Source organism: Carcharhinus amblyrhynchos, chromosome 11 (assembly GCF_965287045.1).
Source record: "Carcharhinus amblyrhynchos chromosome 11, sCarAmb.v2.hapA, whole genome shotgun sequence".
Lineage (NCBI taxonomy): Eukaryota > Metazoa > Chordata > Chondrichthyes > Carcharhiniformes > Carcharhinidae > Carcharhinus > Carcharhinus amblyrhynchos.
The window spans coordinates 61,567,729-61,588,026 of record NC_137334.1 but is presented as its reverse complement, the minus strand read 5'-3'; the positions used below and the strand labels follow the sequence as shown (position 1 = coordinate 61,588,026).

At 41.6% G+C, this 20,298-nt stretch overlaps 1 protein-coding gene across 3 annotated transcripts in view; it reads left to right on the top strand.

The window, feature by feature from the left end:
• Nucleotides 1-20,298, top strand: part of heg1 (heart development protein with EGF-like domains 1) — a 95,863-nt gene that overhangs the window by 56,700 nt on the left and 18,865 nt on the right. The window contains exons 3-10 of one of the 3 annotated variants that reach the window (XM_080199235.1): nucleotides 3,688-3,801; nucleotides 4,855-4,977; nucleotides 7,911-7,996; nucleotides 13,725-13,783; nucleotides 13,914-14,071; nucleotides 17,414-17,548; nucleotides 18,772-18,814; nucleotides 18,913-18,950. In XM_080199235.1, the coding sequence (XP_080055361.1) occupies nucleotides 3,688-3,801; nucleotides 4,855-4,977; nucleotides 7,911-7,996; nucleotides 13,725-13,783; nucleotides 13,914-14,071; nucleotides 17,414-17,548; nucleotides 18,772-18,814; nucleotides 18,913-18,950 (756 nt within the window). The other 2 variants (XM_080199236.1, XM_080199237.1) reach the window with 2 other exon arrangements.

The window sequence follows — 20,298 nt, the reverse complement described above, 5'->3', positions numbered from 1 at the left end:
CGTTTTCCTCCAATGCATTTGAAATATTTTACCCATTTTCGTAGGCTGGAAAGTGTTAACTCCATGGATGATACTGATATTCACAGTGTAGCTGTAGTGTTACTGATATGTCGCCAAACACAATACAATCCTCTCCAGAAAAGTGTGTTCCTGATCCAAACATGGAATTCCAATCTACCAAATCACTTCCCATTCACCCCTTTTATATTCAATTCTGATCCAGACACAGCATTTACTTTGTAATTATGATCTACACCGTGTAATGCTCCTTGTTATGCGTGCTTCTAACTTTGCACTCAAGCTGGCATTGTGTGATTTTTTTCACGTACTACCTGTCTTTACACTGCACCCCACTTTGTCTTAGAATTCATGAAGGGCAAAGTCTTTTATTGAAAAGTGTTTAGTAACTAGATGTTTAAAAACAGGAATCAAGTCAAAGTGATGTCGTCACACCAAAATCAACCCCTGCTTGTAAAACAGTTTGTGATTAACGTTATTCTTATGAACATTGGAACATAGGAATTAGGAGCAGAAGGAGGTAAATTCAGCCCTTTCAGCCTGTTCCACCATTCAATCAGATCATGGCTGATTTCCCCCCGGTCTCGAATCCCATTCCCAATTGTTTCCCACATCGCTTTATCCTTTTTTTTGTTGGAAATATATCTACCTCCTTCTTTAGACCATTCAGTGATTCAGACTCCACTGTGCTACGGGGCAACAAGTTCCACAAATTCACCACCCCCTGCGAGTAGTTCCTCCTCACCTGTTTTAAATCTATCGCCTCTCAACAGTGACCTCTTGTACTAGATTGCTCCGTAAGAGGAAACATTTGGGCTACATTTACTTTATCAATCCCTTTTAAAATTTTATATACCTCAATCAGAAGCCTCTCTCATCCTTCTAAACTCCAGCGAGTATAAGCCCAGCCTGTTTAATCTTTCCTCATACGTCAACCGTCTCATCTCAGGGATCAATCTGGTGAACCTCTTCTGAACTGCCTTCAATATCACCACACTCTTCCTCAAATAAGGAGACCAAAACTGGACACTATGCTCCCGGTGTCTCACCAACATCCTTTCCAATTGCAACAACACTTCTCTACTTTTACACTCCAGCCTCTTGGCAGTAAATTGTCAACATCCCATTTTTATTACCTGCCGCACCTACATACTAACCTTCTATGATTCATGAACATAGACACTCAGATCCTTCTTGATGCAGGATTCCAAATTTGCAATGTTTATATGAATGATATGTAGGATATAAAACAAAATGCTTTGAGGTAGTAATACTTTAATTTGGTTGATTTGTGGAATATACCTTTTTACTGTTGATTATACTGTGTTCATTTTTGGAGTACACTTTGCCTTCCAAACTACTTCAGAATATTTCTGAGCAGCAAAGAAAAAACACCTCAGCTGAAAACGTTCAGAAATATGTAAATTTAAGTTGCCACTTGAAACAAATAATCACATTATTACCGAATTGTATTAATATAATGTTGCAAAGATCAATCTTTCCCATAAATTTAAAAGAGTAAGCATGCATTTCATCACTAAATTAGATTATAACCTCAGAGTAGCACGGTGGATCTGGGTGAAATCAAAAACCAATGGACTTTTGGCTGTCAATTTCTTACTGAAAAGATTATAATTCGGAGATAATTATTTCATCAATATTTATAATGAGTTCACGGGGGCACAGTGGTTAGTGCTGCTGCCTCACAGTGCCAGGGACCCAGGTTCAATTCCGGCCTTGGGTCACTGTGTGGAGTTTGTACGTTCTCCCCGTGTTTGTGTGGGTTTCTGCCCACAGTCCAAAGCTGTGTGGGTTAGGTTCATTGACCATGCTAAATTGCTCCTTAGTGTCAGAGGGACTAGCATTGTAAATACATAGTGTTCTGGGGATAGGGCCTGGGTTGGATTGTTGTCCATGTGCAGGCTCAATGGGCTGGATGGCCTCCTTCTGCACTGTAAGGATTCTAGGATTAGAAAGTGGTTGCTTCACTTTTTAACTGGTCTGTGGATATTCTGACTGATGAAAAAGTAGATTTTTAAAAATCACCAACTGAAAAAACCCTAAGCGATATCTCACAAAGGTATTACAGAAAAACAATTTTTAAATCACTTCAAATCTATTTTTTAATTATAATTGATTGCAGTACGTTAGCCAAAGAGTAGCTCCAATCACTGCTAACTTTTCCTTGACCTTCCTCTGCTGAACACCAATCTATAATTCATTAATCACCTCATTCACTGTGTGCAAGAAATCTTAACCTTGTTGTTTGAATATTAATATTTTGTCACTGACATGTTTGCGTTCTGTTCTTAATAGAGTGATAGGATTCTGATTTTAATTCCAATTTTAATTATGAGCATTAATTGCAATCTTCCATCGGATCTTGTAAAGATGTCAATGAATTTCACAAACGTCACCTGTAATTAAAACTGCAGCAAAGGAAATGGCAGAAGCATCAATATGAAATTGACCAATGTAATCAGCATCACAACGATAAGTAGTTTGATGGATAAGCCTGCCATGGCACGTTGGAGGGAAATTTTATAAACTAGGTTTATTCACGCTGAGTTGAAAAATGCTTTGTGTTCCTGTCATAGGCAGATATGGTACAAAGGCATCTTGGGAAATAACCTCAAGGTACGTGCTGGACCGATGGATGACTGGACCAATGTAGCATTGGCTCGAATGTGATGCTGCGTCTCCCGACGTGCTAGTGCCTTTTTGAAAATGAACATGTGGGGGAGGGGATCAGAAAGTGAAAAGGTTGCAGAACGACCTAAAAGCTGCAGCAACCAACTTGACTTGAACCAAATCTCCCTACAATGTAGCCAGTGTGAGAAGAACACTATTCAGAAATGATCAAACTTTTGAGTGCCCAGTTATTTTCAATATGTAGGAATCAGATTGTTAGCTCATAGCTACTGATGCTGAAGTTTGTAGTAGCTATAACTCTATATCATTTTTGAATAAGAAAATTTTCCATACAGTGGATTCCTACCTTTTCTGAGCAGAATCAAGCCGCTGAAATTCCTATTGTTGAGAACTGTTTCCAGTTGAGAAGTGACTTTTATCCAAAGAATTTGGGTTAAACCGGGAATATTTAAATCAGTCACTGGAACTGTACCATGATTCACTTTATTTCATCACTTTTTGTGATGCAATATAAACAGTAGCCTGAAACTATCTGAGAAAGATTTTTTAATTCACAATGTTTTTACTGCTTGCTACGCTCCTTTATATGGCCTTAATTTATGTTACCATTCACCTCCTGCAGGATTTATATCATTAAGAAATGTTAATAAATGTATATTGTCTGAAAGCATGCATTTTATTTGAGAACTGTGCAACCATTACACAGATATAAATTATTACCATTATTATTAAAACCATTGTATGCAAATACTCAGAAAATACGTTGGAATAAGATTCAGTAGGGATTAGACAATAAGATAATAATTGATAGATGTTACTTTCATTTATCCAGCTCAAGATTGCATATTCAGTCACTGAATCTGATTGATTGTTTATTATAGCCTTTAGTAGATGGCTGATTTTGGTTTGAGAGTTCTGTTTGCTAATATTAGATATATTTTAGGACTTAAGGTGAAACAAATGGTCTCCTGGTTGATCAACTAGATGTTAATACATTCTATACTTTCTTTGAAACAGACAATCTCTGCATCTCAAATCCTTGTCTTAATGGAGGCACTTGTGTCAAGCATTGTAATAATAGCAGAAAGTGTATATGTCCACCTAACTGGCAAGGAGTGAACTGCAGCAAAGGTAACATATTCTGCTGTGATACAAACATGAAATTGGGAGCAGGAGTAGGCATCTTATGCCTGCTTTGCCATTTGATAAGTTCATGGCTGATCTGATTGTGCTATCAACACATCCTTCTTATTTACCTCCTATACCCATCATCTGATGAAGGAGCAGCACTCCAAAAATTTGTAATATCAAATAATCCTGTTGGACTATAACCGGGTGTCGTGTGACCTCTCATCTTGTTCAACACCAGCATGTCCACATCATGGACACTTATGTGAAGTTGAGGTCATCCAAAACTCTGCAGCCCATGCCCCAACTCTCACCAAGTCATGTTCACCTATCACCACTGTGTTGGCTGATCTACGTTAACTCCGGGTGAAACAACACCCCAATTTTGAAATTCTCGTCCTTGTTTTCAAATTCCTTACTCCCTCCCTATCTTTAGAATCTCCTCTAGCCCCACAATTCTCCAAGATGGCTGCACTCCTCTAATTTTGGATTCTTGAGCATCCCGGTTTTTAATAGCTCTATCATTGGTGGCTCTTCCTTCAATTGGCCAGCCCCCGAACTTTCAAATACCCTCCTGACACTCTTAGTCGCTATCTTGCTTTCCTCCTTTAAGTTGCTCCTAAAAACCTACCTCTTTGACCAAGCTTTTGGTTATCTATCCTAATATTGTCTAATGTGTTTCTGAGTCCATTTTCTCTTCATAATTCTCTTATGAACTGCATTGAATGTTTTATTACATTACAGATGCCAAATAAATGCAGTCTTTAACATTAGTGCACCAGAAGGTGCTACAGCAAGTGAGCTGTTCCAACTTTGGCCACAGTTGAGGATTAGAGAGGGAAATTAAGAGCAAAACAAAAATTGTCAATAGCTAATTTGGGAAATGTTCAATATTGACTAATTGTGCATTGCATCTTCACGTAATTCACATACCATCATATTTTAGTTTGTATTGTTGCATTGTTAGTGATTTGATAATGAAATATAACTTCCTTTCTTCAAACTTCCAATCCAGTTTTAATTTTTACTTAGTAATTTGTTGTTCCCTTCAAGCAGATGTGGATGAATGTCTTTCAAATCCATGTCCATCTCGAACAAAATGTGTCAATAATTTGGGCTCTTTTACCTGCAAGTGTTACCCTGGCTATTACCTTGAGAAGGGAACAAGATGCACTTTGGGTAAGAACAAGAGTTGTCATTGTGGGAATGGAATGAATGAAAACCTTGGCTTCTGATTTTTGCTTGGTTCTACTGGAGAAGTTTTTTTAATTTAGTAGAATTTAGTTTAAGAACAATTCTCATGCAAGCTATCTTAAAATGGCATAAAAAGATTCTTAACCTTGTCCTCTCCTGATCTGTTCACTTTAATAGTCACCCCATTTGTGGAAACCCACAAACTATAAAGGCCCATGTCTTCAAATTAGCATTGGAACAATTCTGACCGACACTAATGACAGGAGAGAAAAACACTTTTACCTGACAGTTTTAAGGCCTGATTTTCAATCCAAGCCACTCCATGAAGCCTCCATTGGATAAACCCAGGCAGGCCTTGGTACAGCGCAGGAGATGCCATGCCATGCCGTTTTTACAACACCAGCTGACGGCTTCTGGGAAATAAGAAATTAAACGTTGCAAAGATGGTGTTAATTGTTCTATTTCCAGATCTGTTTTACAGTAGAAAATGTGATTTTTAGTATTAAATAAGTCAGGACCAACATTTCTACATCAAATTATTTACAATTCTTTGAATGAACAAGCTGAGGCTGAGGGAAAAGGGTTTGAGAATGCTTGGAGATGTCAACATCGAAAACTGCATAACCTCACTCCACAGACAGTGCAAATCCTCCCTCAACCCCAGCAATATTCTCCTCCCTCACTCATCCCCCCGGCAATGTTCATTCCCAACCACATCCCCTGACAGTGTTCTCCTCCCTCCTTCATCCCCCAACAATGTTCATTTACTACCGCATCCCCTGATAGTGTGGTTCTGCCTCCCTCACCTTTGCTTATCCTGAACAAATGCTCAACCTCTTCCCCTAACTCCCTGACATGACTCCTCTGATATTGGCTAAATGGGAACCAGGGATTCCAGAGGTGAATTGGGAGAGTGGTTGCAGGAGGGTATTCAGAAGGGAGTGAGCGCTGCCTGAGGGGAGAAGGTGGGGGGCGAGCACTGTCCGAGGGGAGGGAGTTGGGAGCGAGCATTGTTTGAGGGGAGGGGGTTGGGAATGAGCACTGTCTGAGAGGAGGGGTTTGGGAGTGAGCACTGAGGTGTAGGATAGAGTGAGCTCTGTTGGGGGTGTGGGAGGGGATGAGCTCTGTTGGAAATGTGGGAAGGCATGAGCTTAGTCTGAGGCATGGGGAGGGAATGAGCTCTGTCTGAGGTGTGGGAGGGGGTGAGCTCTGTTGTGAATGTGGGAGAGGGTGAGCTCTCCTGGGGGTGTGCATGTCGGAGTTGTGGAGAGGTTGAGCTCTATTTGGGGTGTCGGAGGGGGTGAGCTCTGTCGGAGTGTGGGAGGGGGTGAGCTCTGTCTGAGGTGTGGGGGGAGGGGCTGAGCTCTATCAGGGGATGGGACAGAGGGTGACGATAGGGATCAGCACAGTCTAAAGTGCCAGAGCAGGTAAGATGTCTAAATCTAAGCTAGTTTGTTTAGAGTTTCACTAATTTTATGTCTCCTTTATGTAAATTCGTGTAGAATAGAACAGCAGCCCAAGTCTGTCAGAGACTGGGTGATCTTGGCCAATATACCTGGTCCACAGCAACATATGATGGCATCTTTATAGAATCATAGAATGCTTACAGCATAGAAGGAGTCCACTTAGCCCATTGTGTCTGTGTAGCTCTCTGCAGACCTAGTCACACTTTGAGCATCTCAGTTGCCGTCGAGTAAAGGAAACACAAAGTCCTGCTTCTTCATAAATTCCCTTTATTTTTTGATTCAACCCCACAAACGCATCCAGCACCCAGTGCCACCTGTAACCTCTTTATATATCAGACTGACTTCTTTTAAATAATTAACGTCCAATTTAGGATTGAAGTAGAAGGTAACTGTTAACCTAACACACTTCCCTGGAAATATTACCTCTTCAGATAATTATCCAGTTGTTTATTGAAAACCACATTTGAGGCTGTCTCCGTCACTCACTCATGCATTTCATTCTTGATCCCAATCACTCACTGCGTAAAAGCATTTTTCCCTCGTTGCCATCTGTTCTTTTGCCTTTCATCTAAGATTGGTGTCTTTTTGTTCTCAGCTATTCCTCCAATGAGAACTGTCTGCTCCATCTACTCTGCCCAGACTCCTTATGATGTTGTAAAGCTCAATCAAATCTCTCAAACTTCTCTCAGGAGAACAGCACTGATATTGGAAATGTTCCCCAATCTACTTATCTACCTGAAGTTCCTTATTCCTGGATTCCCTTTTATTTCAGCAACCAGCCTCTTCTGTTACTCTCTGTTCTCTTTTCTTATTTCTTTTCTCATTTTCCTCTGAGCTTTCTATATTAGCCTGGTCCTCAACTGTATTATCTACCTGGCATTTTGTTTGCGCCCTTTTGCTGTTTTAGCAAGACTAGAGAATTCTGGCCAGCGTTTTAAGTTCAAATGAGGAGCCACACAGGCTTGAAAGGTTAACTCTGTTTCTCTCTCCACAGATGCTACCAGACCTGCTGAGTCTTTCCAGCATTTTCTGTTTTTATATATGAGTTAACATGGTGGGAGAGGGGAGGTTCTCTGTCCTTCCTGCAGCATGTTTCCTGTGGCAGGAGGTGGCATACTTTTTGCTGGCAGAGGAATCTTGTCAGCATCACACACCACCAGGAAACTTGTGAATTCCTGTCCCTATTTTTGGATGGCATTGTTTGAGGAGTAACTACTGGCCAGGCCACCAGGAGAACTCCTTTGCTGTTCTGTGAATAGTCCATAGATTTCTTTTTGGGAATCTGTACAGGCTAATGGGCCTCGATTTAACATCTGATAGAAAGCACTTGACAATGCAGCATCCTGCAGTGCTACACTGAAGAGTTGAATGAAAAGTATTTGAATGATTGTTCTGCTTTGCAGTTTTGCCCAGGTAGTTGTTCAAATTGAATCTATTTTTATTGTTCCATAGCACGGACTTTCGCTGGTGTTTTCTACAATGATGACAAATCTCGAATTTCAAGAATGCAGGAGCTAGAAGGAGACATTTTAAAAATGGTAAGTTTAGCTTTGTAAACAGTAATTACATTAACAATTAATACCCTGCAATGCAGATTTCAAAGAAAATGTTTAATTTTTTAAAAAAATTGTTTTTTTTTACTGTTTTGTTACTATTATTTGTTAGCATTGTTAATCTAGTTTACCAGTATACATTTTCATAATTTGCTGTTGTCGATCACTGAATTTTTAAGTTACCTTATATTTTTATTTGAAGCTTTGAAATTATGATGCATTGATTTGTAAGTCATCAAAAAAAACAGAGAGGATATTTCTCCTGCATTTACCTTTGTGTGGTCAGTGTTTGCTCCATTTGGCACAACACTGTCTGCCTCAGTGCAGCAATGAGGGTCTATGTTGTTTATATGTTGCCAGTATCTTGGCAACAAATTGTCAAGTTGGCACTCTCTCCCTCACATCCTTACCATCTTCCTCATGTTTCCTTTTCTCTCGGCCTTCTCCTGGAAGACCCTTTGTGTTACAACTTCCCTCTTTGAGTTTGGTATCTTCTTTTCCAATTTTCCAAACTAAGGAAAATGTTATGAGGTTGAAGATGTTGTCAAGTACCAAAGGTGTGAGGCAACCAAGTTTGCTGAGGTATCGAAGGCTGCCTCAGGCACTGCAACTCTAACATAAAAAGTGCCTAAAATAATTACTGATTTGGAGAGGAGCTAGACACGAAGCTTTCTTCAAGGTTTAAATAGCTGAAGGAAGTTAGTGGTGGGCTTTGCAACATTGGCAATATTTGAGTTTGACCTTCTGCATAAATGCTTTCAAAACAAATTCATTTCAATGGTTTAATATAACTCAGCCTAACCAAAGTGCGAGCGTGTTATTATATTACAATGTAGCTTCAACACACAAGTAAAGGTCCCAGCTCTGTGAAGTATACATTACTTTGTGGTCAGCAAAAATGTGGTTAGACTTCCTCCATCTTATGTCAGTGGATTCCACAGCTGCTTTAGGATAGCATTTTACTGGATTTAGTTAATAATTACACCATGTACCCACAATGTACAAGAAACTTCAGATCAGGAGAATTTAAAGGTGCAATCCAAGATCCCTGCGTTCCTCCTCAGCCGACCCAATTTGGGACTGAATTTTCATCCGAAGGTGGAGACAGATTTTGAGGCAGGCATGTTAGGAAATTCATGGCTCTGAGTGCATTGATGATTTCCCTACACATTCCTACGTTGCAACCATTTTGTTGGAGGAGAATTTTCAGTGGGCGCAGCGACATAACCAATGCATAAGAACATAAGAAATAGGAGCAGGAGTAGGCCATCTAGCCCTTCGAGCCTGCCCCGCCATTCAATAAGATCATGGCTGATCTGTCGTGGCTCAGTTCCACATTCCCGCCCTCTCCCCATAACCCTTAATCCCCTCTCTCATCAAAAACCCATCAACCCGCGTCTTAAAAATATTTAGCGAGGCAGCCTCCACCACTTCAACGGGCAGAGAATTCCAGTGATTCACCACCCTTTGAGTGAAGAAGTTCCTCCTCAACTCTGTTCTAAACCGCACCCCCTTTATCTTGAGGCTGTGCCCCCTAGTCCTACTATCCTTTCTGAGCGGGAAGAGTCTCTCCACCTCTATCCTATCCATCCCATTCATCATCTTATACGTCTCAATGAGATCTCCCCTCATTCTTTTAAACTCTTAACGAGTACAAGCCTAATTTATTCAGCCTCTCCTCATAGCTCAACCCCCGGCATCAGCCTAGTAAACCTCCTCTGCACTCCCTCCAAGGACAAAATATCCTTGTGTAAGTGCGGCGCCCAAAGCTGCACACAGTACTCCAGCTGCAGCCTCACCAATGCCCTATATAGCCGCAGCAAGACCTCCCTACTTTTATATTCAATCCCCCTCGCTATGAATGCGATGAGCGTCATCACTTTAGGAAGTGAACGAGCCACTTGTTCCACTGCTGAATGAGGTTATCAAGGTGCCACCACAGGTTCAGCAACACATCCAGGGAGAGGAATCGGCCTCACAGCGGTGAGTCATTGAGATGAGCTGGAACAAGTGCTGTATAAATGGGGGAAGATGCAGAGAGCAGCCCATGCATTCACACACAGTAGCTGCTGCACAAGGAGAGCTCCCTTTAGGCGGAGGCACTGAGGCAGTTGTAGGGACATGCACCCCCAGGGTTCTGCTGGGCAAAGCAGAGGTGACGATATAGGTGTTCCCATGCAGTTAGTCGCAAGTGAGGCCATCACTGGACAGGAGACTGAGTTCTCAGGAGGCAGTGACAGGTAGTGGTAAGGAACAGCTGAGCCAGCAACACGGGTAGCCCATTGGTGCAGAAGGACACAGAGCTGATAGGCAGAGAGGGCACAATGTTGCTACGTTAACCATGGGGTGTACCGCCAAAGACCCAGCTTCCTGAACATGTTGGCGCGGCTGTGCCTACCAAAACAGCTGGTTTCTGATTATATGCACTCATGAATGAGGATCTTAGACCCCATCAGTTGCATGAGCACACCCTGCCAATGGCTGGGAGAAACTCCTTTATCTCTGGGTCATATCCAGGGGGAGCAGCGAACCTGTGTGGCAATCTGCAAGTGCCCACGCATCATAGCATCAGGGAGGTGACAGTTACCTTGTAGGAAAGGGCATCAGTTGAGATTGAGAATCCCCCAAAGATGCCTTCTTGCAGGGTGGTATTATTCCACGCGAGTGCTCCTATGGGTTGCTTGCTCTGTGACTGAAGCAGGAGTGAGGGTGGGCTGCTCACTGTATCTGCATGCAGCACAGATGCCCATGGTGCTAGACTTTGGTGTTGAAGTGCTGGTGGAGGCACCACCACAGTTGCCCCACTTGCAAGGACAGCCTCGAGGGATCAAATTGGCGGCCCTGATGAAGGCCTTCATGACGTACCTCTGAATATTCAGCTCCCAGTTTTGGTCACCTTGCGGCCACATGTCTGTTATTGCTATCAGATCATATAATTAATTTCTATTTGTGTCAGAGAATCATCTGTCTTATTAAGGGCGGCACAGTGGTTAGCACTGCTGCCTCACAGCTCCAGGGACCTGAATCTGATTCCCAGCTCGGGTCACTGTCTGTGTGGAGTTTGCACATTCTCCTCGTGTCTCCTTGGGTTTCCTCTGGGTGCTCTGGTTTTCTTGCACAGTCCAAAGATGTGCTGGTTAGGTTGATTGTCCATGCTAAATTGCCCCTTAGTGTCCCAGGATGTATAGGTTAAAGGGATCAGCGGGATAAATATGTGGGGTTATGGTGATAGACCCTGGGTGGAATTGTTGTCGGTGCAGACCTGATAGGCTGAATGGCCTCCTTCTGCACTGCAGGGATTTTATGAAAGAAAGTTCCATGCATATCGATGAAGAGCCTTAAATTTTGTCATTTTTTAACATGTTTTCCTATCTGACCATATTTATATAGAAACTAGAAGCAGGGGTAGGCCATTCAGCCCTTTGAACCTGCTCTATCATTCATCTTGATCATGGCTGATCATCAAATTCAATATCCTGATTCCCCCCTTCGTCCCATATCCCTTGATCCCTTTATTTGTACTCTTGTGATTGTACACGCTTTCCCTCTCTGTCATAGTCTGGTTATCATCTCCCAAGTTGCGATCCTATACTTTTACCTTGTCATTTCTCTTTGAATTTCCAAATTTTCCCTCACTTGAAAACAACCTCCAAGCCATTTAGTTTTAAAGCTACAGTTCGAGTTGTTTGATTTGCCAGGACACTGGTCCCAGAGAGTGAAGCACATCCTAATGGTACAGCTTCCTCTCTCCCTAGTACTGTGACCCATGAATTGAAACCCTTTTCTCCCACACTAATCTTTGAGCCATGCATTCAGCTCTCTAATCTCATTGATTGTATGTAAATTTTCTTGTGGGTCAGGTACTATTCCTTACTTTGTAGTTCTGCTTTTTAATTTATTCCCAGCTGTTCTTTTTTCCCTCCCCATGCCCTCTTTCTGAGAACTAACTATGTTGTTGGTATCTACATGGCCCATGGCAACTAGATCTTTCCTCTCCTATTCCAAAATGCCCTATAGCCCTGAGGAGATGTCCTTAACCATGGCACCAGATGAGCAGCACAGCCTTTGGGACTCACTGCAGAAACAGTCCCCCTAATTATACACTCCTTTCCCACTACTATATTTCATTTTACTCTTTCAACTTGAGTGGCCCCTTGTATCATGGTACATGGTCAGTTTGTTCATCCACACTGCATCTCTCCTCTCGTACAAATAGGCTGCAAGAACCTTAAACCTGTTGGACAGCATGATGGCACAATGGTTAGCATTGCTGTCTCATAGCTCCAGGGACCCAGGTTCAATTTTGGCCTTAGGTAACTGTCTATGAGGAGTTTGTACATTCTTCCCATGTGCGTGTGGGTTTTCTCCGGGTGCCCTGGTTCCCTCCCAAAATCCAAAAGATGAGCGGGTTAAGTGGATTGGCCATGCTAAATTGCCCCCTAGTGTCCTAAAATGTGTAGGTTAGGGGGATTAGCCATGGTAAATATGTAGGATTACAGGGATAGGGCAGGAAAGAGGTAAGATACTCTGTCAGAGAGTTGGTGCAGACTTGATGGGCCAGTTTGCTTCTTCTGTGCTGTAGGGATTCTATGAAATTCTATGACAAGTGTAAGGGCTAAGCTCTGACAGTTACCTCTGGATCCCCATACCTGCCTCATTCATAGTCGCACCCTTCTATCGCTCTCAGTGCACCAAATCTGAAATATTTAATCCAAGAGGTATGATTATAGCCCTGGAATAAAGTGTCCAGATAGCATTCTCCCTCTCTGACACCTTGCAATGACTGAAGCTCAGACTTTAACTCATCAACGCTGAACCATAGTTCCTCAAGCTGTAGGCACTTAGTGCAGGTGTGCTTGCTGTGGACCACACAGGTGTCTATCAATATCCACTTGCTACAGCTGCAATATATCACCTGCCCTACCATCTCTATTGTGTTTTATTTAACTAACTAGGTTTCCAAACTTTGAAAATCATTCAATTGTCTGTCCATAGCTTTTCATCTCAGTAATAATCTTGTTTAATTTATCACATTTAATTATATGCTTTATGCCTTCATTGTAACTTGGCCCACAGTCCTAATTTAATCCTATTGTTTATTTTTTTTAATGTACATCAAGCAGAACTTCGTATTCCCACTTCACCAAATTCCCTTGCACTCTGATGAAATGTGCATTCAGACTAGTTTTCTTGGATCCCCTGACATGAATTTTGCATCCAAAGAACAGGCCAGTGGAAAGTATATCCTCCCACTGCAGGGACCTGAATCGATGAATTAAAGTGGAAGTTTGAACTCTTGGAAAAGTTTGACTGACTTGTGTTTTTCTGTGAGGATCCCTCAGTCATTACAGTGGCTGGAGCTGAGAATTTGGTTGATGCTTCAGTCTTGTACATTGTTTCCTGTTTACACTGTCAATCGCAACACACCAGCCTGTTTTGGTGAAAGAGGTGGGAAAAAGGGTGCTCTGGAGGATTATAGTAAACTTGGAGAAGTAGTTCAATGTCAAATCACCATGAAACTTGTGTCCAAGGATAACATTGTCTGGAAGGATGCCAGTTCATGTACACTCTGTTTGGATCTTGGAGCCAAGGAAAATGTCATTTAGAGTCGAGATGGTCTCTTTGGATTTGGTTTGAGAAGGTATTTGGTTTAAGAGGTTTTGTAAAACAAGTACTCTAGGCATTACATGTATTATGTTCTTTTTCCCCACAGCTTAATGCTTCTCTCTTTTTTCTGAATGGTTACCAAACATCTGTTGTTGCAGATTTAAGGTAAAGTGAAACAAAATATTCTACACTGAATTATTGAGAGCCGTAGTATGATTTGATAATCATGGAAATATCTTATGGACTTCTAACTGAACTGGGTGACAATACTAACAATCTAACATGTCATTTACAGTGAGGCTGATGGCAGTGTGTCTGTCTTGAATATGTTTATACTCTCATCCAATGTGACAACCCCTGAGGTATTGAGCAGTGTGCAAAATTATGTTAAGAACTGCGGATCTAACACTGGAAGCTGCCAGTTTGTGTTAACTGATCGGCTATCGTATAAAGGTAAAAGCCAACTTTTCTTTCAGCCATTATTGCTGTCGATATAACCAATCATTTTTTTGCTTATCTTTGTAATTACTTAATTACAGATTAAATATACATTTATCCAAAAGACTTTGACTAACTACTATAAAAACCAACTATAACTGAACATAGAATAACTGTCATAGGCAGAACTCCTCTGTGCAATATATTTAATGTTTGACAGTAGCAAAACAGTATTCTATTCTACATAGAAACAGAAGCAGGAGTAGGCTATTCAGCCCTTCGAGCCTTCTTCACCATTCATTTTGATCATGGCTGATCATCAAATTCAATATCCTGATCCCCCTTTCTCCCCATATCCCTTGATGGCTTTAACCCCAAGAGTTATACCTAATTTCTTCTTGAAACCACACAACATGTTGGCCTCAACTACTTTCTGTGGTACTGAATTCCACACATTCACCACTCTCTGGGTAAAGAAATTTCTCTTTACCTCAGTCCTACCCTCAAACTGGCTGCATTTAAATCATACTATTGAGTGAAGTAGCATGTTAATAATATGTTATGAGATTTCCAACCTCCTGCACAGACATTTCAAAGGGGTTTGAGCGCTATTATGCATCAGTCTAATGTACCTGAACTCCTTGTGCCTTCCTGGCAGCAAAATGGATACTTCTGTTTCTCGTGCCAACCATCTCACCAAAAAAACACCACAAATTCTGTGCTCATTTTCTGCCAAAATACAGTTTAATTTAGTGTTGTTGATCCATGCTGACGAATGCTAAGTTGAGACCATCAAAACATATTTTATGTAGGAAATTCAAATTCAATTTGGATTGATTCAGAAGCAGATTCGGGAATGAATAGGCAATCCATTCCACTCGTTACCCTTGTTTGAGGAATTTGTAGCACTTCCATCTCATAGAGTTTCCATCTCGTGTCCCTGCTGCCTCTCTGCAGGAGCAGCTTAGTCTTGCTACACTACATTCCCTCTCTAACCCTGCAAATTCTTCCTCTTCAGTTGATTATCCAACTCCATTTTGAATGCCACATTGAATCTGCCTCTTTCAGACTCTCAGACAGTGCATTCCAGATCCTAAGTACTTATTGCATACAAAATGTTTTCCACTGGTCATTGTTGCTTCTTTTACCAGTCACCTTAAATCAATGTCCTATAGTTACTGACCTTCCCTTCAAGGGAAAGAGTTTTTCACTATCTTCTCTGTCTAGACCCTTCGCGATTCTTAACACTTCTGTCGATTCTCCTTTTGACCTTCTCCCCTGTAAGGAAGACAGACCCAGTTTCTCTAATCAGTCCATGCATCATAGAATTATGGCATAGTGATAGCACAGAAAGAGGCCATTCAGCTTCTCTGGCCCATGCTGTCTCTCTGTAAGAACAGTTTAGCCATGGAACTCTTTCACCATAATCATGCAATTTTTCCCCTTCGGGTGCTTATCCAATTCCCTTTTGAAAGCCATTCTTTCTGGACGGGAGCTGTGGGGCGATTCTCCCAGCCTGCTGTGCTGCTCTAGCAATGCAGTGGACTAGGAGACATCTGCAGAGGCCCTTTAGCAGGTTGCCCACTGGGCACCATGTCCTCAATAAGTCTTCAGGGCCAGGAATTATAGTGAAGTCAGCTCTGTGCCAATTACAGTAATTTAAATATTAACATCTGGATTTCCCTATCAATAGCAGGCCTGGGACTGAGATCCCCAGGATGGGGAGATCGGTCCCAGCGATTGAAACATAAGAAACATAAGAAATAGGAGCAGGAGTAGGCCATCTAGCCCTTCTATGAAGAAGTGATGGGAGGTCGTAGGGTTGGCCAGCAATTGAGCTGGCCAGTCAGGAGGCCGGCAGTGCGGGGCTGCTGTGCACGTGCTGACCTTGGCATTGAGAGATTGGCGCATGCGCAGTAGCTCACTCAGCGCTATGCTGCTGACCTCTCCAGTGGGAATAGGCCCCACCAACAGATTTTCAACGTGAATCTTGCTCGGGCACTCTGCAGTGCTCGGAATGTGGGAGATTTATTTTGAAAATCCTGCTAAAAATACCAATGGGAGTTACTCCAGTTTTTACGCGAATTCGGCACTTAGAATTTTTTTTGGAAGAATTGCCCCGAAGATTTTTTTGTATTCATCAAGATGATATGTTGGTATGCATCAAAACAGAGTATTGTCGGTTTGTTCCAGCATCCGTGATTATTTGCATTCCCAGGGCAGCAAAAAAAAGAATTAGATTCAGGCTATGCGCTGAGCAACTATACACTTTGAACTTAACCTCAGAAGTTGGCTTCTTTGCCACACCAACGTGGTACTTCTATTACCCACTCCAGCAATCTTTTGGATTTCTTTTAACTGTGATGCTGGGAACCTAATTGAAAAATACTACCAACAAGCTTGAATGATACCACTCATCAGAAGCACTTCAGGTTATTATCTGTCATCGCAGGCCCTCTTCTGGGGAATGCCTCATTGATGGGGCTAAAAGGGTAAAGGTTTACTCAAAACTGTTCAAAACTCAGCCTGATAACTCTGCCCTGTATAACGTCCTCCATATTAAACAACAGTCAATCCTCTTCCCAAAGATGGTAGAACAAAATTATATATTGATTGCTTCCCCCATGCCTCCACACAAATTCCAGTGTAGAATTCCTGTCCATCAAGCCATGTGAGCAATAGTGTTGGCTCTGAAGGTGGAATGAATGGTATAGCCGTTCACATCGGTGAGCTTTTTCCATTCCGCTGCAGTGAACAGAGGTTTGGCTGGGCGTCAAGTTCTCCATCCTCGCTGCAGCAGGAACAGGGCATGAATGGCCAGTAAGATTGCTCCCTTTGTGCAATGTGCCATTTTCCATCTTTTAGATGCTTTGGATAATTTGCACATTGAAAAATGAAGAATATAACTGTTCCACAGGTGCTAAATAGCATTGAGGTGCAGATCTGGGATATCCAAGAATGTTATTCAGATTTGTTATTGTTGCAGTTTAAAATGTCACCCTGTTTTTGTACCATAAAGAATTAATATTGCATATATGTCCATATGTTTCCAAGAATTCATTTGTGCACACTAAGTAATACACTTAATGCCTTTAACTATTAATGTATTATGTTGGATATTATTTGCATTAAATAGCATTTGTGGTTTCAATGGATTTGTTTAATTTATGATGATCCCAATATTGAATCAGCGAATCCACCAAAATGTTGATTGATGGCTGGGATTTGAAATGAACAAATTAAATTCACTGAAATTGACAAGTAGGTTTTGGAGACTGAAATTAACTGTGGGTTACTAAATAAGGTGAATAGCCTTTTAGCTATTTTGCTAAATAAACTCTTTTTTTTCATTCACAGCTGAAAAGTTATGCAGCTTGAAAGTGCCCGAATGTGACAATGCAACTGCAGAATGTAATGATTATGATGGGATTGCAGTCTGCCAGTGTAAAGATGGCTACTTCAAATACAATGCCATGGACCATTCATGTAGAGGTATGTTCTGATCACAATGGATCTATTTATAATCCATAACTTTTTCCCCATGGCCACAGTTAGTGCTGCACTTTGGTCAATGGATAGGAGAAATACCTTCTTGGTTTGAGAATAGGACCGCTTATTCTCAAATACTTCCTCAGATGCTGTTGGTATTGTGACACAGTTCTCTATCTAGCAGCTCTATGTACGAGTTTGGAAGAATTGTCCAGAGCCATGTAGGCAAGTTGGAACATTTGTTGGAGCTAGTATATAGAATCATAGAATCCCTACAGTGAAGAAGGAGGCCATTCCATCCATCACATCTGCACCAACTCTCTGACACAGCATTTTGCCCAGGCCCACACCCCTCTCTGTCTAAGCTCCTTGCCTATAAACCTGCCCCACTAATCCTCCTAACCTACATATCTTTGGACACTAAGAGGCAATTTAGCATGGCCAATCCACCTAATCTGCAAATCTTTGGACTATGGGAGGAAACCAGGACACCTGAAGGAAACCCACACAGATAGGGGAGAATATTGCAAACTCCATGCAGTCACCCAATCTGAAATGAACTTTGGATTCCTTGGTGCTGTGAGGCAACAGTGCTAACCACTGTGCCGTGAACAGCGATTTGAGCAGTTGTAGTGAGCTTTGACCTGGAAGCAAGACAGGAAGGAAAATTTGTAATTTCATCAAGATATCTGTGGAATCTGTCATTCTTTTAAGAATGTTTGGAAAGAACTTCTAAGAGTTTGCATCAGCTGTAAAGGAATCAATTGTAATTCTCTTGAATAATGAAAAATCCTGGTCTGTGTGACCTGCCAATTTTCTCAAACACCCAGTAGCATTTCTTGCTCTTTGTGAGAAAGGGAAGGATTTTGAAAATAAAAGGAAAATATTGTGGCTGCTGGAATCTGAAATAAAAGCAAAAAATGCTGGAAAATGTTAGCAGGGCTGACAGCATCTGTGGACAGAGAATAGAGCCAATGTTTCGAGTGCTCTGACGAAGAGTCAACCTGACTTGAATTTGACTCAATTCTGTCTCCACAGATGCTGTCAGACCTACTAATAACATTTAAATGCTTGTTATTATGCATTTTTACATTTGTGACTGATAAGGAAATGGCATTATTTTGAGTCTTTTACAAAATAGTTTTACAGAATGACAGTGTATTGAAGTTGTTTTACTGTGTTGGTAGTAGCCAGCAATAATTTCTCTGCTCTGCTCTTTACTGCAGCATGTGATGATGGTTACAAGTTAGAGAATGGGACCTGTGCACCGTAAGTAGACTGTAAATTAATCCTTTCCCTGATTGCAATTGTAAGAAATCACTGACATGCAGAAAACCTTATTGATTTCTGTCTGCTGTATTTAACAGGTGCATGTTTGGATTTGGTGGATTCAACTGCAAAAATCGTAAGTTTAGTTTTTTTTAAATCTTTTATATAATATGAAATCAAATATCGCTGTCCAGTGTGACCCAGCTAGTTCATTCATAGTAACATCAACATACATAATGAGGAGTCATGGGACAATTTATTTACAGGAATTGTCAATGACGCTCCAAAGAGATAAAGTTTTGAGCATTCTGGTTGACACCATAAATGAGATATAAATTGATTCCCACAGCTCTTCTTTGGTAGTTTGTCTATGCTATACATTGGGCAAGGCTTCGTTATGTGATGAGAGAATCGCTGGCTAGTCCAACAATTGTCCTCCATTCCTAATTGTCCTTGAGAAGGTACAGCAATGCCACATGCTCAAACTGTTGCATATGGTGTAGATATACCATTGTTGTGCTGTTGGGGAGGCAATTCTGGGATTGTGACGCAGTGGCAGTGAAGGAGCAGTGATATCGTTCCAATAGGATGTGTGTGACTTGGTGAGGGGCTGGTGTCCCCATCCATCTGTTCCCCTTGTCCTGTGAGGCGGCAGAAGTCGCGGGTTTGAAAGGTGCTGCTGAAAGAGTTTCTTGGTGAATTGCTGCCGTGCATCTTGTAACTGATACACAGTGCTGCCGCTGTGCACAGGTGATGCTGCAAGTGAGTATTTAAGATGGCAGATGGGGTGGCAGTCAAGAGGGCCACTTTGTCCTGGATGATATCGAGTTTCTTGGGTTTTGTTGGAGATGTTGGTACTGAATACTGTGCAATCTCTACACCCTAGCTATGACTATAAGACTACACTCTGCACCCTCTCCTTCTCTTATCCCCAATGTGCTCTATGAATGGTATGTTTTGTCCGCATAATGCGCAAAAGGCAATACTTTCCATTGTATCCCAATACATGTGACAATAATAAATCACATCAAATCATCAATGAACATTCTCACTTCTAGCCTTCAGCACACATTTGGCCCAGATCAATCCCCGGATAATGCCACTGGTGGAGGGCAGGTAGTTGGATTTTGATTTTTCATGGGTGGGAAAGGGGTGCTGGGAGATCTACTTTCTTCATGGCATTGAGAAGAACACCACCCCACAAACAAAAGGTGTATACTTTCCTTTTGAGGCCTCCACTAATTGTCTGTAGTTTTCATTGGTTGGCGAGAACACGGCTCTGGTGGACGTCAGCGAAAGAAATCTTTAACATCACACCTGCAAAGTTTTGCTCCCAAAGTTTCAACCTGTCGTGAACCTGTCATTACTGACTTGAACACAAGAGGGAGGCAAATTCACAGTTTTGACATTAAAATTATTGATGTGGCTGTTCTTATGCATTGCTCTGTCTTCAGAAATGTAAAGGAATAATTTAAATATGTTTT